The sequence below is a fragment of the Tachypleus tridentatus genome, chromosome 6, assembly GCF_004210375.1.
Source record: "Tachypleus tridentatus isolate NWPU-2018 chromosome 6, ASM421037v1, whole genome shotgun sequence".
NCBI lineage: Eukaryota > Metazoa > Arthropoda > Merostomata > Xiphosura > Limulidae > Tachypleus > Tachypleus tridentatus.
Window position 1 is genome coordinate 166,291,835 of NC_134830.1, and position 18,207 is coordinate 166,310,041.

Here is an 18,207-nt window from a genome sequence, read left to right on the forward strand (position 1 = left end):
GCTTAAGAAACGTGATTTCAATGTCAATTTTCCCTGTATTGAGTTGGTTGCGTGGGAAAGCGTATGACACTGCACTATGTTTTGTCTGTAAATAGTCCACTAAACAAAACTGGATTTAAATGAAGAGGTGCATTTATATATCACTTTTTTTTTTTTTTTTTTTTTGCAGACCGCACAGAAATGGTTTTATTTTAGAATTACTTTTATAATAATTTTGAACTGCTGGTTCTTCATGCCATTGGAGACTATAAATATGTCGTTGTCTTTAAATATACAATTCATATCATATAAAAACAAAAATAATTTTGTATGGAATTATTTAAACCCCTGAATATACATTGATGAGCGAGCTTCGCAGTAAAATTGGTGTTTAAAAATATTACATTACGTGCATTGGGAAGACAAAGTCCTATGGACAAAGGTAGTAACAAATAATTAGTAAAATGATATCATTGGGGATGGAACTGATTGGTCGCTTCTTCGAGATTTTTGCTTGGTATTTCAACTGAACTTTGTTCTTTGTTTTTGGATTTCGCGCAAAACTACACGAAGGCTATCTGCGCTAGCCGTTCCTAATTTAGAAGTGTAAGATTCGAGGGGAGGCAGCTAGTCATTACCGCCCACCCACCGCCAACTTTTGGACTACTCTTTTACCAAAGAATACTGGGATTGACCGTACCATTAAAACGCTTGCACGGCTGAAAGGGCGAGCATGTTTAGTGTGACGGAGATTCGAACCCGCCGCGACCCTCGGATTTCGAATCCAGTACCTTAACCACCTAGCCATGCCGAGCCTTTCAGCTGAACTGCTTTTCACCGCGAAAAAAACACCTCAAGAGTAGATGTAGTGTAAACCACTAGAAGTCACAAATAGTCTTATTTGTTCGATTGTAGCTCACCCATTCAGGAATGTGGGTTTGCAGTTGGCTAAGAGAATGCGAGCGAAGTTAAAGCAATGTTAAAGTTCAGAACCGAGATACAGCGATTGTGCTTAAGGGAATGAAGTAAATCATTGTAACGTTCAATAAACCTGTTAAGACTACAAGTGTTGTGGATTATTGTGTTATCGTATTAGTAGAGAATCACGGAGATCATAACTCACTAACCAAGAGCAAAAACCATTGTAAACAGGCTAAAATTTGATGCACTGATTAAACTGGCGGATTACATATTAAATAACGGAATAATCTAAACTACGAGCGCTATATGCTCTGCGCTACAATATAGATGGAAGATCTTTTAACGCTCGTGCTTTAGGTGGCTGGCTATGACTTCAAGAGCGCATTGTTTGGGTGTTGTTGTCGCAAAACCCCTTCATACACTTTGAGATTCAAAATGCGTCATAGTTGTAACAGTCTAAACCCGCTCTTTGATTATAATAGCCAAACATTTGGCGATGAATACTGCTGACTAGTTTCCTTCTTTTTTATCTATTATTTCAAAATTAAGTGTAGTTAGTACAGGTGACCTTTCTGTATCTTTGCGCGGTATTTTGAAACAAATAAAATCATCACTGTTATAAGATAATTATTGTTATATATATGTGTGAAATTAAGGACAGTAATTATTTAAAAAAAATTAATTTATAGACAAAATTACATATTAAATTTTGTTTTAACGTTCAGTTGGAAATTACTTTCTTTAACAGCAACATTGAGACTGATTTCAAATATTTTTATATAACAAGCTATTTAGAACTGGTTCTTGTTAACTTCAATGGATATCTCGAAGATGGCCGGCCCTTAAATCAACGTTTTTCTCAACCACCAAATTGTGAACCGTCACAACTATCTTGCGGTCTCTGGGGTTTTATGAGAGAGAGACAGTATTCATATGTAAATTGTAATGGTTTCTCATTGTGCTTGTATTTTAGTGGTCTGCGACAGTTAGGGAGACAGTGAGGCGGTCCTGTTATCGAAAAAGCTGAGAAACGCTGATTTATATTATATAGACGTGTAAGTTAAAAACAGGTGTGGTGCTCACGTGCAAATGTTTGGTCGTATCTGAGGTAGAGGGCACTAACTAGCACGTTGTTTTTTGTTTGTTTTTTTAAGTACGTTTTAACCCCTCAAACCTGTTTTGGTTTATTTCTAAAGGTAAGATTAATTTTAACATATAAGCTCCGATTGTTTCATTTTTATGGTTTGAATGAGAATCCAGTTTGAAATTTATATTACAGGTTATTTTTATTTCGAATAATAAAAATCCTCCAATAAAAACTTAGAATGTTGATGCGTTCAAATTATAATACATATTATGTTCGTACTTTCTTATAGTATAAGAGACGTATAGCCAGTTATATGAAAATCTCACGCTGTGTTTTGGTAAATGCTGTACGTTGTAACTGCACTCAAATTGTTTGATATAATGTTTAGACGGTGTATTCATGATGAAACTTAGTTGAATGGGTTAGTTGGGTAAGGATAAATAACACAGTATTGTTAATGTAACACTATTTATCTATTTTACTCGATTAACGTTACTGGCGAGTCAACAAGTTAATTATTCTATAAAGGAGTTCCTTTCTTGTCTTCTAGACGTTTCGAAAATATAATTTAATAATGTTCTATTCAAGTTTCTATGTGGCTTTGAAACGTCATTTGTTGGCAATTTTAGTCTTAACGAACGTCAGTGAAAGAACGTAAAAATATATCTTCTAGAATATATTTCTCTAAAATGAGTTACTATTTTCCCATCCTGTTGAAAGTACTTTTAATTGTATTGTCTGTTCGTTGTTTATAAGGATTATATCGTTTTTATTATTGAGCAGAGGTTAATTTATATTTCGAGTTTATGATAGTCTTTTCAGCATTTTTGTGATGTACACATCAGTACATATTTGACTTTCTAGACTTCGAGACGAAACTAGCTCATAAAACCTACGTATTCCGTAAGTACTTAAACTATGTATGATAATAAATAAAATACATAAAAATAGTTGATATTTATGAAACAAGATCCATTTCAGTTTACCTCGTGACTTGCTTATCCAACTTAATATCTCAGTTGTCAGAGCAGTCAATTAATCTTAGGATATAGTTTCATCCAGTGTGTTTATGAATTATCCTCTGGGGAGCGGTTTTTTAAACTCGTAGTAACCAGGAAATTAAACGTAGCTAAGCGGAGTGAAACTCTCAACCCATTTTATTAATGTTTCAGAAATCAGATACTATGTACCGAAAGGTTAACAAAAAGAAGAGATCTCAGTCTTAGCAAGTCGTACCAATCAAATTTCATCGTGTATGACTCGTGAAAACATCTAGGTCAGATAGATGTTTTTATGGATATACAGATAGAAACAGAGTGTGTACAGATAAATAACGTTTGCTTATAACCTTTCAGTGACGACAAAATGGTCAACTATGTTGAATTTATTAATCTCCGGTATAAGGTTCTAGCTCAGTAGTGCCCAACCTGGGGATCAGCGAAAGTAATACTGGGGGTTCGTGAGCGATGAGTAAAATCAACCATCTCATTAAACAAGCAAGGTTTTGATATTACTGTTTTTAATTTCACATTCAGTTATATATGCATTTAATTTGGTAGTGGAAAATGGATTCAGTTGTTAGATGATAAAAATAGTTTGTTGTATCGACGGATGAATATGGGATCTGTATGGAAGAGATAATAATGAAAGAGGTTATTTGGGGTAAAAACATTGAGAACCACTGATCAAGCTGGTATTATTTAGAACTACCTTTCTATCCTTTGTTTCTTGGAATTATTAATTATTCAACTCAATAGCATGTCCTTCCTCTTTTTTAAAATAATTTGTTTGTTTTTGAATTACGTATAAAGCTACATCATAGCTATCTGTGCTAGCCGTTCCTAATTTAGCAGTGTAAGACTAGAAGGGATTCGAACCCCCGACCGCGGATTACGAGTCTAGTGCCTTGATCACCTGACCGTGATGGGCCAGTTTTAAAAGGAAACCAAACACGTATATAAACTGTAAGTTAAAACTTGAGAAAAACACTATGATGCCACAACGACTGAGGTGTAAACTTGTTTCAAACAGTAAAAAAAACAACAACAAAAAACGTAACAAAATCTTGTTATAAAATACAAAGTCAGTAAAACTGGACAATTTTACACATTCTGGGTAATGTACTACTTTACAATGTAGTAAGCCCAGCATGGTCAGGTGGTTAAGGCACTCGACTCGTAATCCGAGGGTCGCGGGTTCGAACCCCGTCACACCAAACACGCTCGCCCTTTCAGCCGTGGGGGCGTTATAATGTGACGGTCAATCCCACTATTAAAAGAGTAGCCCAAGAGTTGGCTGTGGGTGGTGATGACTAGTTGCCTTCCCTCTAGTCTTACACTGCTAAATTAGGGACAACTAGCGCAGATAACCCTCGTGTAGCTTTGTGCGAAATTCAAAACAAACGAAACTAATATTATTATATCTCTCCCACGGCTGAAAGGGCGAGCATGTTTGATGGTATGAGGATTCGAACCCGCGACCCGTAGGTTACGAGTCGAGCGCCATAGCCACCTAATTATGCCAGTCCATATGGTTTTTATTTCATCACCTCTGGCACCCTCAAAACAAACCCGAAGAAAGGCACGATCGTAAAAATAACATAAGCTTTGTAATGAGCAGAATAGTTTTTGATTTAACATGTACTTTTTCTGTTGCTTATATATGTACAATGTTAATTCATATTTGTATTGTATTGACTATAAATCAAATCAAATCGGCTTTATGGTTAACGTTAAATCGAACATTTGTAGTAATGAAACAGTTGTAAGAAAGAGAGTTAGGAGTTCGTTTCTGTATATGATACTTTTTGAATGGTTCTAAGCAGGTAACTTGCTCAAGAAACAGATTCTCAAACTGGGAGTAAGTTGTATAAGGTTCTAAGCAGGTAACTTTCTCAAGAAACAGATTCTCAAACTGGGAGTAAGTTGTATAAGGTTCTAAGCAGGCAACTTGCTCAAGAAACAGATTCTCAAACTGGGAGTAAGTTGTATAAGGTTCTAAGCAGGCAACTTGCTCAAGAAACAGATTCTCAAACTGGGAGTAAGTTGTATAAGGTTCTAAGCAGGTAACTTTCTCAAGAAACAGATTCTCAAACTGGGAGTAAGTTGTATAAGGTTCTAAGCAGGTAACTTGCTCAAGAAACAGATTCTCAAACTGGGAGTAAGTTGTATAAGGTTCTAAGCAGGCAACTTGCTCAAGAAACAGATTCTCAAACTGGGAGTAAGTTGTATAAGGTTCTAAGCAGGTAACTTGCTCAAGAAACAGATTCTCAAACTGGGAGTAAGTTGTATAAGGTTCTAAGCAGGCAACTTGCTTAAGAAACAGATTCTCAAACTGGGAGTAAGTTGTATAAGGTTCTAAGCAGGCAACTTGCTCAAGAAACAGATTCTCAAACTGGGAGTATGTTGTATAAGGTTCTAAGCAGGCAACTTGCTCAAGAAACAGATTTTTAAACTGGGAGTAAGTTGTATAAGGTTCTAAGCAGGTAACTTTCTCAAGAAACAGATTCTCAAACTGGGAGTAAGTTGTATAAGGTTCTAAGCAGGTAACTTTCTCAAGAAACAGATTCTCAAACTGGGAGTAAGTTGTATAAGGTTCTAAGCAGGTAACTTGCTCAAGAAACAGATTCTCAAACTGGGAGTAAGTTGTATAAGGTTCTAAGCAGGTAACTTTCTCAAGAAACAGATTCTCAAACTGGGAGTAAGTTGTATAATGTTCTAAGCAGGTAACTTGCTCAAGAAACAGATTCTCAAACTGGGAGTAAGTTGTATAAGGTTCTAAGCAGGTAACTTGCTTAAGAAACAGATTCTCAAACTGGGAGTAAGTTGTATAAGGTTCTAAGCAGGCAACTTGCTTAAGAAACAGATTCTCAAACTGGGAGTAAGTTGTATAAGGTTCTAAGCAGGTAACTTGCTCAAGAAACAGATTCTCAAACTGGGAGTAAGTTGTATAAGGTTCTAAGCAAGTAACTTGCTTAAGAAACAGATTCTCAAACTGGGAGTAAGTTGTATAAGGTTCTAAGCAGGCAACTTGCTCAAGAAACAGATTCTCAAACTGGGAGTAAGTTGTATAAGGTTCTAAGCAGGTAACTTGCTCAAGAAACAGATTCTCAAACTGGGAGTAAGTTGTATAAGGTTCTAAGCAGGCAACTTGCTTAAGAAACAGATTCTCAAACTGGGAGTAAGTTGTATAAGGTTCTAAGCAGGCAACTTGCTCAAGAAACAGATTCTCAAACTGGGAGTAAGTTGTATAAGGTTCTAAGCAGGTAACTTTCTCAAGAAACAGATTCTCAAACTGGGAGTAAGTTGTATAAGGTTCTAAGCAGGTAACTTGCTCAAGAAACAGATTCTCAAACTGGGAGTAAGTTGTATAAGGTTCTAAGCAGGTAACTTGCTCAAGAAACAGATTCTCAAACTGGGAGTAAGTTGTATAAGGTTCTAAGCAGGTAACTTGCTCAAGAAACAGATTCTCAAACTGGGAGTAAGTTGTATAAGGTTCTAAGCAGGTAACTTGCTCAAGAAACAGATTCTCAAACTGGGAGTAAGTTGTATAAGGTTCTAAGCAAGTAACTTGCTCAAGAAACAGATTCTCAAACTGGGAGTAAGTTGTATAAGGTTCTAAGCAGGCAACTTGCTCAAGAAACAGATTCTCAAACTGGGAGTAAGTTGTATAAGGTTCTAAGCAGGTAACTTGCTCAAGAAACAGATTCTCAAACTGGGAGTAAGTTGTATAAGGTTCTAAGCAGGTAACTTGCTCAAGAAACAGATTCTCAAACTGGGAGTAAGTTGTATAAGGTTCTAAGCAGGTAACTTGCTCAAGAAACAGATTCTCAAACTGGGAGTAAGTTGTATAAGGTTCTAAGCAGGTAACTTGCTCAAGAAACAGATTCTCAAACTGGGAGTAAGTTGTATAAGGTTCTAAGCAGGTAACTTGCTCAAGAAACAGATTCTCAAACTGGGAGTAAGTTGTATAAGGTTCTAAGCAGGCAACTTGCTCAAGAAACAGATTCTCAAACTGGGAGTATGTTGTATAAGGTTCTAAGCAGGCAACTTGCTCAAGAAACAGATTTTTAAACTGGGAGTAAGTTGTATAAGGTTCTAAGCAGGTAACTTTCTCAAGAAACAGATTCTCAAACTGGGAGTAAGTTGTATAAGGTTCTAAGCAGGTAACTTGCTCAAGAAACAGATTCTCAAACTGGGAGTAAGTTGTATAAGGTTCTAAGCAGGTAACTTGCTCAAGAAACAGATTCTCAAACTGGAAGTAAGTTGTATAAGGTTCTACAAGGGTAACTTGCTAAAGAAACAGATTCTCAAGCTGGGAGTAAGGAAGCTGGGGTTAATTCTTCAAGGCTGTTAAAATACATTCTTTTTTAACCAGACTTTAATATTGCCCATGTGAGAATTAACATAATGCAGATTTCAACCATTAGAATGCGTTTATAGAGTACGAAACGAAGATTGTGCTGTATGAGATAAATAAGATCTTTTCTCTCTGTATATGTTTCATCTTTTATAGAACTCGTAACTCATTGCATTTGGCTTCTTATTACCCCTCACGGTTGTTGGGACAGATACGATAAAGAAAAACTTGGTCACTTTTTCAAATAATATCTACATAATTTGAGCTGTTTATAAACATTATAATTATTAAATTGAATTATTTGCCCCTCAGACATGTTTTTCTCGCAGCTGTTGAAATTCGGTCATCTTCCTCTAACTGCCAAACCACTGATAAGTGATCCACCACCCTCCACAGTGGCATAGCGGTACGTCTGCAGATTTATAACGCGAGAAACTGGATTTCAATACCCGTGGTGAACAGAGCACAGATAACTCATTGTGTAGCTTTGGGCTTAACCAGGAACAAATAAACCCACTGCTAAATGACACACGCGCAGAATAAACCGTATCATGAGGTGAAGTATATTACGTTCCTGTTTTCTTTTTTTTTTTTTTGTAATTTGACGTTAAACAGTAATAGCTAATCCAGCGGATGTTAAGTTTCATGGGACAATAATTTTATATAAATATAAAAATTTCTATTGTTAATTAATAATTGACATTTCTGACAATGTATGTAAAGAGTATTTAGGGCAACAAAGAACATGGCTAAAATACAATTATATTTTGTCACGGTCAGTGACTGTAATATGACAGCGATAGCTGTAACTGTGTGAAATAGTAGAGCAGATGTGTGAGAACCATACCTTTTTTATCAACCGGCAGAGAGATTGTGAAAAGTATATTATTTATCAAGTCATGCATTAACAATATAAAACGTATACAGTGTTTGTCAAATTTTACTCGAACAATGCGAATTTTTACCGACTTATGTGTATGTCATATACCTCATATGTCAACGTATGCAGTAATGGTTCAAAATTCCCCCAACCAGTGGCACAGCGGTATGTCTACAGATTCACACCGCTTGAAACTGGGTTTCAATACCCGTGGTGGGCAGAGCACAGACAGCTCATTGTGTAGCTTTGTGCTTAATTCCAAACAAACATAACTGCGCTCAGCATGACTAGGTGGTTAAGGCACTCGAATCGTAATCCGAGGGTCGCGGGCTAGAATCCTCGTCCCACCAAACATGCTCGCCCTTTTAACCGTTGGGGCGTTATGATATTACGGTGAATCCCACTATTCGTTGGTAAAAGAGTAGCCCAAGAGTTGGCAGTGGGTGGTGATGGCTAGCTGGCTTCCCTCTAGGCTTACGCTGCAAAATTAGGGACGGCTAGCGCAGATAACCCTCGTGTAGCTTTGTGCAAAATTAAAAAACAAACAGTTTAAAACGCACATAGAGCTTATAACGTTTTCCATCTTAGTTGAAAAGCAAGAAAGGGAAATTAAATAGATTAAAAGAAAAGAACCACAGTATTTAATGATGCACAATTACTGTTTTAAAATTATACTGCTCCTAGTCTAGAAATACAGTAATAATTATTGTGTATCTTTAACTTTCTCTTTTAAACATCTGTTCTAATATATTTCGCTTAATGGTAACTAAATTATCTCTTTATCACTTCATACAAGCTGTGCAAGTAAATACAAATACATTCAGATACTTTAAAACAGTCGCTTATGTACAGCACAATGAGATTCAGAACACATCCTATAACTTATGTTAATCGAGTTATAGGTGTGACAGTGTCTCCTGGAAGGAGAGCGTTAAGTCTTCGGATTTACAACGCTGCAATCAGGAGTTCGATTTCACTCGGTGGAGACAGCATGTAGTTCGCTATGGCTTCGCTCTAAGTAAACGTACACACTTGTGAGAAGTCACTTGGAATGTTGAAAGCACGTGCATTATTTTCAGTTTTACATACAAATAGCTCAGGGTGGCTAAAAGCAAGTCTGTGGGCTTATAACGCTAAATATCAGTTAACATTAGGAAATTTATTTAGAGTTACTGATAAAAAAAAATGTTGGTCGTTACAAAAACGTTTTTATCACACAAGAAAACGTTTTACAAAACAGATTTTCTTAAGACTTTTCCAGTTTGCTCACAGATTTTTTTTTCCAATGTTTCTTAGAACGATAAATGAAGTGATTCTGTCAGTTTTATGCTGGTCCGACTGAACAAACTCACTTCTCAGAGAGGAAACGGAAAATAATAAACATAGTTTCTCTGATCAGTTTATGAACTTAAATTTGGCGTGTATCTCGAGTTCGAAGGAATGCCCTCAAGCGGGACAAATCTTAACAACTCGAACTAATAAAAATTATTGTTCACAAGAATACATTTGTTTGGTTTGAATATTGTGCAAAGCTACAGGAGGACTATATGCGCTAGTCGTTCCTAATTTATTGGTGAAAGACTATAGGAAAGGCAGCTAGTTATCACCACCCACCGCCAACTCTTAGACTACTCTTTTACCAACGAATAGGGGAATGATCGTAATATTATAACGCCACCAAGGTTAAAAGGGCGAGCATGTTTGTTGTGACGAGAATTCGAACCCGCTACCCTTAGATTACGAGTCGAGCGACCTAACCACTGGGCCATACTGGGCCTACTACTCATGAAACTGTTTTACAGGCACGTAGGCAAAATTTCCAAGTAATAAATATATGGTACATGGTTAGGAATGAATCTGGTCCATTTTCCTATTATATTTAAGCGCAGTAAAAGGCTAAGGTTACACAAACAATTAGTGATTTAATCACTGCCTATAAGCTTTCCACCTTGTTACAATTTTAGCAGACGACAGACAGTCCTCCTAGCGTTGAGAAGTATTAGCCTTCCTGCCATGATTCAATTGGAATTTTTTCTAGACGTTTTATTGAGGGTGGGAGTGTTTTTAAAGTTTAATATAAAATCACCATTCATTTGGTTGAACTTTTGAAAACAAGATCCCATGTAATAGAGTTGTTATTAGGCCAAAAACCCTTCTCCTTATAACGTTAAAAACAGTTATTGTTTTCTCATTGAAGGATTCGTTGTAATATATCAAGCACGTATCAAATAAATAACACATTTAAGTTGTTTGGTGGATATTGTTACTGTACAGCTGAAAAAAAGGCCTCACTGTTACTAAATACTAGAAAAAAAAATCATTGACATTTTAGACCCAGATAGAACTTCTAGTTCACTACGACATTTTTCTTGTAGTAACTTATAAAAATTAAGTTTTTTTTTTTTTTTTTAAATATACACGACGTAAAAATGACTTTACAGAAATATTTGCAATAATTTATTTAAGAAATGGGCTTCTCTTGGCAATTGAACAGAAATCATTTTGGAACGATTCATTTATTTAGTGGTGATTTCTCTGCTAGTAAAGTGGAAATGACATATCATAATCCATGTTATCTTTTAATTGATTTAAACAGAAAAACACGTGCGGTAGAGTGGTTTGGTTTGCTTTGAATTTCACGCAAACCTAAACGAGGGCTATCTGCGCTAGTCGTCCCTAATTTGGCAGTCTAAGACTAGAGGGAAGGCAGCTATTCATCACCATCCACTGCCAACTCTTGGGATACCTTTTTACCAACGAATGGTGGAATTGAACGTAACATTATAACGCCCCCACGGCTGAAAAGGCGAGTATGTTTGGTGCAACCGGGATTCGAACTCGTGACCCTCAGATTACCAGTCGAACGCCTTAACCCACCTGGCCATGGCGGGCATCATATGTCGGAGAAAAGTTAAAATATGTTTAAGAACTGTTGAGAAATACCAGTTAAGTATACTTAAATTACTACAAAACTTATGGTTAGCATACTACTCGGTATAAAAAGCTAAACATCGTAGACAGAGCTTTTTAACAATACTACTACGTAACTCATGGTTAATATAGCACTTAATGTAAGATAGTTCTTTAACATATTACTGTGCAACATATGGTTAGCATAGTACATTGTATGGTAAGCTAAGCATCATAGAGAAATCTCTTTGAACAGTATTACTGCCCAACTCATGGTTTGTATACCACACAGCCTAACGAGCTAAACACCATAATAAAACAGTTTATTGAACAATATTACTCAACAATCTACGGTTAGCATGCTTCAAAATATAACAAACCACATAATGTAGAAATCTCTTTTAAAGACTCAGACAAGTTTTTAAATTTGCCTGAAACTTTATTTTGTTTTATCACATATAACCAGTTTTTACTTTGGTCAAAACAGGTTATATAGATAATGTGAAGTAGCTTGGTGGTCAACAGCATTTCACTTGCACGTGAAGTGAGATCATTGTACCTAGAAAAGACCGTAACAAGTACACACAGACATAGATAAAGAAAAAAAAAAAAAAATCATGGAGTTTCTAGACTTTAATATTTTTCTATCGTCACTAGGTTTTATGGCATTTGGATATATTTCGTTTCTAAACTTTAATATTTTTCTATCGTCACTAGGTTTTATGGCATTTGGATATATTTCGTCGAAGTTTTCGAGAGCTTAATGGACATTTATGCATGGCCGAGTCCTGCATTTTTTGTGCCCTCAAGGTAGGCTTTAAATGCTACAAAACTAAATATCTAACATCAAATTTATCGTAGTTAGAACTAGAGTGTCAAAAGTCAGACCAAACATCCATGTTCACTATGTTTTCAGCCGCATTCTTAAATGTAAATCAAGTGTAGTAAAACAGAACAATAAATGTCTATGTATCGAATCTTTGTCGTTCGAAAACAAAGATGGAGGATTGAGCGTTTACAAAACCTTTATTCATACATCACTTTGCATTTGTCTGATTTTTACTGTTGGTCATCTCTACTTAATATTTAGTATTCTATATTAACGGAATCTGTGAATTTTCTTAAACTGTTACAAGACGAACTATCTTAATCGCTCGCTTTATCATTCTATTTGTAATATTTTTTCCCTTTATTTATTCAACTTTAGTTTTGGATTTATCTTTTAGCCTTAAAAATTGCCAGTAATAAAGAAAATTATATTTTTATACGTCTCCTTTCAGGAGCTGTTTGCACAGCTTCAATACAGTCACGAGTCGGCGCTACCACCAGATGCACTGAGACGTGCTTTGGCTGAGACTTTCCACCAGAGGCGCTTTCAACTAGGAGGGATGGACGACGCAGCAGAATGTTTTGTAAGTAATGGCAGTTTAAGTGCAAACTGTGAGAAATTATTTGAATTGAAACTGCTTGAAATGTTTAAATAGAACACGGTATAATATTTTATTATAGAACTATTTTATACTAATTATGTAATATTATGGAACTAGTTGTTCCTCTTATCGCCAGAACTGATGAAAACGTCACTGACAAGAAGTAAACTTTAATAATAAATAATAATTTTGGGCGTTTAAAAACTAAGCCTATCAAAGAACAACTGTTATAACATTTGAAATAAAACGTTTCGTAATCTCTTAAAAATAATAAGGGCCCTATATATCTACAATTGGGTCTTGAAAGCTACATGAAGGCTATTTGGGTTAGCCGTCCCTAATTTTGCAGCTTATGACTTGAGGAAAGGCAGCTAGCCGTCACCACCAACTTTTTGGCTACTCATTTACCAACGAATAGTGGATCTGATCGTTACTTTATAATGCCCCGTGGATGAAAGGACGAGCATATTTGGTGTGACGGATATTCGAACCCGCGACCCTCAGATTATGAGTCGAGAATCCTAACCACCTGACCATCCCAAGCCGATGTCCTGAAAGAATACTTGAGTTTCCTCTGTATACAGACGAACGTTAACGACTCGGTGAAAATCAAATAATACACATTATTACACACAGTTCACAGTTACATATTCACAAATACATATTAATCTAACGTAATATTGACTAACAGCAACAAATTTTTGATTTGTGCGTAACCTACCACAGCTAATATATTTATTATGTTTTTAAGGAAAATATCTTGCGGCAGATTCATTTTCATATAGCCAGTCAGGAGTCAGAAGACATGTGTAGTGCGTCCCATTGCATCCCACACCAGAAGTTCGCCATGACTCTGGTGGAACAGGTAACATCATTGTCATTAGAATTTTTTTTCTACTTATATGTTATGTAAGGATTGTTGCATGTTGATTTATAATTTATACACTAGAATAATTAAATAAAAATTACTTTGTTTGAAAACTTATAATTTCCCAAGTTTCTTTTTTTATTTTAATGAAATCAATAAGAAATAATAATAAAATAGGTTATTATTTGTCATATCACCTTTTAGAGTCAAATGTTTTTGACGTTTCTAGTTTCTAAAAATTTAAGCCTTGGAACAACTGTACTTTACTTAATAACTTATACAAATTTAATTTTAGTTTGAAGAGTACTGCTGGCCATTGCTGTTCATTCCTTTTCCATTTTGTTTTTACAGACTGTTTGCCATGCATGTGGCGCCACCTCTGAACCGTTGTCATTCACTCAGATGGTTCACTACGTTTCGACATCGTCTCTTTGGTATGTGTTTAATATTGGAATATTTGTTTCAGTACAATACGTACAATTTGTACCAACATGTGTTTACTAACCAAGTTATTGTATTAGTGTTTATGTCTAACACTAACCAAGTTATTGTTGTAGAGTTTATAGTTATGATAAACGAACTGGGTCAGTAATAAAATATACCAGTTAAGTATTGATAATGCACATTCAAAAGCATACACTTCTTTTTAATATTTTAATTATGTTTCTGGAAAATTACTGTATCTTATTTTGCGTTTATTTAACAGTTAAAAGTCCTTATTAATAGCATATGTACCATTCTTTCCAGTGATGAAATAAGAACTCTGATTTAATTATAAAATAGAACAACTATGTATTTATCTAAAAGTCACAAGTCTTTATTAGTAAGGCAGGTACCATTACATCTAGTAGTAAGTTAAGTATTCTGATCTGCGTATAAATTAAACCAGTTTTTTTGTGTGTTTTTTTGTATTCACATGACAATTAACAATATTTTGGAGCACGAAATACACCATTATATACAATATAACTGGCTTCTATACACCATTATATACAATATAACTGGCTTCTCGATCAAGAGTGTTAAATGAAAATGGTATTCGTATAATGAGAATATATAAACGGTTAGAATCACTCTGACCGGAAGGGGTGTTAGTAATTCTGATGACTAGAATTATTTTTAGGATGACAAAAATTGCTCAAAAACATTAGCTCAGTAATTGAGCTTATTGGAAACTTTGGACTAATTTCCTTTACACATTTTGTTTGTAAGCATCGTAACGTCATTATTAATATTTTCAGTTTAACCAAACTGGAAAACAACGTTCAAAATAATGGTCGTGTTATGTATTACTTCTTATAGTTCACAAGCAGAACTCATGGTGAATCAGCACAGGGATCCTGCTGACGTCTTTGGACAATTACTCAGAAAAGCTGGAGGTATGGGGGATACAAGAGAATGTCCAGTGAGTTACATGATTACCCATATTACCATTATCTTCAAACGTCAAAGAATGTGATACGTAGTTTCATCAGTAAGAAGCATTTAAAACTGACAGCTACTAGGTTTCTCCAGTAGATAATAAATTAGTTTAGGGTTCACTTCTATATTGTTTCACCAATAGCTAAGAAAGTAACTGAGTTAACAGCTGTTTTTTTGCAATAAAAGTTTTTAGTTTATCTTTTTATGAACAAGAATAATAGATTTATATTTACTTGTCTTCACGAGTTCTTAAATTACTAGACTGTTTTAAACATTTCTCTCTTCGTTGTAGAGTACTTGTGGGGCAAAAATGCAGATTTGTCGAGTCCTCATGAACCATCCCGAAATTGGTGAGTCATTTGGCATTTCGGTAAAGTTGGTAAAGTGGATTTGTAATTCGGGTTGCGTTACGAATTTCTCAGAATTACCGAGGTATTCGAAACAAATATCACTCATATGAAAACTTTCACTATAATACCCATGTTTCAAATTCTAATTTTTAGAATACATTAACTTGAATTTACGGGAGTAAAACGTTAATGGACATACTCTTTAACCTTTAACCTACTTTTTGCGTAATAACTGAAATATTATATTGTTTTTAGTTTTAGCATTTCAGTTCTCTTCTGTGGCTCTTTTTCATTAATGTTACAATTAACATTTTAGAAATATTTCCATTGTAGATATTCTACTTATAAGAGAATATAAGATAAAATAAAAATGTATAATTATTATTATGAAAGACATTTTCAAACAGATATGTGTATGTCTAAAAATTAATTTCTAGAGTAGTGAAATGTTTTGATTTAACAGGAATCATTAAATAAAACATGTTGAGATTCAACCCGTAACGTTATCTTTTCTGTGCATCTGAAAGGCCTAAGAGTAGTCATGAATTCCATTAGAATGTAAATCAATAATTTCCAAGTGCTACAAGTTGTTCGTCTTGACGCTTTAGGCTTAGTCATTTATTGTATGTCTGATGAAGCACTATATACGAGACTTCAGCTTGAACTTCGAAGTTGGTTTAAAAGGTATAAAATTACCGAACGTGAATTTTTAATAAAGGTTTGTGAATATCTGGTTCTATTTTTATCCAATGCTGTAATTTTTAACAAACAAGATAAAGGTGTTTTTACAAAAGTTATAAAATTATTTATTTTTTGGATGAAACAAGATATTATTTGATTGTAACAGTGAGCATTGGACTCATCTGGGATTCTGAGAGGCCTACATTAGAACGTATACTGGAAGTTTTGAAGTCCATCGGCATGGTTCTCAAGATACAGGATGTAAGTCAGAATTTACTGTCAAAGTTTGCCGAAGGTGATGCACTACAAAAAATGATATTTTAGGCCACAAGGTGGCGTATAAAATGATATAAAAACTGATGACCTCAGAAACCTAGCATATTTTTTCAACAAGAAATATTATGGAGGATGTGTTTATATCATAAAACTGATTTAAAATAGTGATTTTAACAAAGTAAGATATTTGTTTGTACATTACTAATTGAATTATACTGTTGTTATTTGAAAATGCTAACAAACGTTTCGAGATATTTTCTGATTTTTTACTGTTGTTCACGGCGATACAAATGCTTTAAAATTCGATTTATAAACTGTGTACATGATGATATATGAAATTACGCTTGTAAATAATTTTGAAACCTACTAAATGAAGAAATGTGCTTTAGCATAAAGATTTATAAAAATAAAGACACTCGGTAATGTGTCATGCGGTAAAAACAATACACTGATTTGTTCTTAACAGGAATGATAATTTAACTGTATTCCACCATCTTTATCTCGGACTATAGTAATCCAAACTCTCACATATTTTTCGTGAATGCTATTTTCTGGACCTTTTCTTCACATACCAACTTTCAAGGCAATCCATTAAAAATATATAAGATACAAAATCTCTAAATTTTCATTGCATTTTCCGTATTTTCATTTCTTTGCACCGAAAGTGTGGAAACTTTATTTGATACGAAAACAAATTTAACTTTTATATTTTTTTCATATATTTTTTTCAACTTTAATCCACTGAAAGATCTGTACAGCTTTCAATTAAGTGTCACATTTGGTTTAACTGTGAGTCAACAAAAGTCCCTCAAATTCGACCTTAATCTTTGCGTACGCCTACGAAAGTCATGTAAGCTATTGGTCTAACATTTTTACTGCAGCTTTAAATAAGAGCAAAAGTGGACCATGTTTTGCTTTTTTATCATTCAGATTAAACTATAAAGTGAAAGAACGTGCAGATACACGAGTATTGGTCAGGCCAAGCAAACTATATTAGCAGTTTCTAGCTCAAACTTTCAAAATAATCATATGGGTGAACTGTTACAATTCACTATTCATTGTCAACTTAAGCAAAATTGTGCTAAGTTTTATAAAATTCTACTAACTAAAAAGGGTTTAGTGTCACGAAATATCAACGTAAGTAATAGTGCTTGATACGGCTTTGCCGAGTGCAATGCGGGTGATGAGAAGAAACTGTTAATCTATATTCCATGCCGTTACTATAAAAGAAGTTATTAACACTGTTTTAGATACTGAAAACTTCCACCATATATTTTAAAGAATCTGTCTGGTTATGTAAAGTATAATTATGTTCTGAATAATAGGTTTGCAATCTTAAAACTAATGTTAGTTACTATTAAATGTTTTGTATCTGATCTGTTGAACATAAAAGTTAAAACTTTAATTTCTGTAAATAATAAAATTATCAAAAATATTAATATTAAAGCTGGGAATTTTGTGGAAATTAAGTAACTTTGTCATGGAGCCATTCTTCTATTTAGCCTTCCTTATGAATAGTAGACTTTGGTTAAACAATTTCATGTGTTAACTTTATATGAAAAGTAAAGTTTACTGAGATATAATTCTTGACACACTTTGTCCAGTGACTAAAGCCAAAATATCATATTTGCTGGCTTAAAAATAGGTTCTTGTTTACCAATATTATCATATTGTTCTTTTTTTAGATGTTTCATTCTGTTGTTGATAATCATTGGGCCTCAGCTACCAAACACCATCTTGTTGGGATTGTTACATATTATGGAAAACATTATTCCACCTTCTTTTTCCATACAAAGCTTCGAGTTTGGATCTACTTTGATGATGCCACAGTTCGTGAGGTTTGTCCCAAATTGGATAAAATCCCATTCTCCAAGTTTAGAAATCAGCACTGGTTACTCAAATTCTCAATGGCCATTGTTAGAGGTCGTGATGAATGTTTCGCTTTACACGTGTGGCAAATAAATTTAGTGATTTAGATCAAGAAAAGTAATCAGTACTAGTTGTACTTTTTTAACTAAATTATTTCTTAAAAATCGTAATCTCAG

At 34.5% G+C, this 18,207-nt stretch overlaps 1 protein-coding gene across 5 annotated transcripts in view; it reads left to right on the forward strand.

Moving 5' to 3' along the window:
• Positions 1-18,207, forward strand: part of LOC143254375 (uncharacterized) — a 57,726-nt gene that overhangs the window by 26,761 nt on the left and 12,758 nt on the right. For 4 of the 5 annotated variants that reach the window (XM_076509453.1, XM_076509456.1, XM_076509451.1 and 1 more), the window contains exons 3-10: positions 11,853-11,945; positions 12,416-12,547; positions 13,317-13,430; positions 13,785-13,867; positions 14,736-14,838; positions 15,148-15,205; positions 16,053-16,147; positions 17,848-18,000. In XM_076509453.1, coding sequence (XP_076365568.1) covers positions 11,853-11,945; positions 12,416-12,547; positions 13,317-13,430; positions 13,785-13,867; positions 14,736-14,838; positions 15,148-15,205; positions 16,053-16,147; positions 17,848-18,000 — 831 coding nt within the window. Of the gene's footprint in view, positions 1-7,674; positions 7,902-11,852; positions 11,946-12,415; positions 12,548-13,316; positions 13,431-13,784; positions 13,868-14,735; positions 14,839-15,147; positions 15,206-16,052; positions 16,148-17,847; positions 18,001-18,207 lie in introns of all 5 variants that reach the window. The other variant, XM_076509455.1, reaches the window with a different exon arrangement.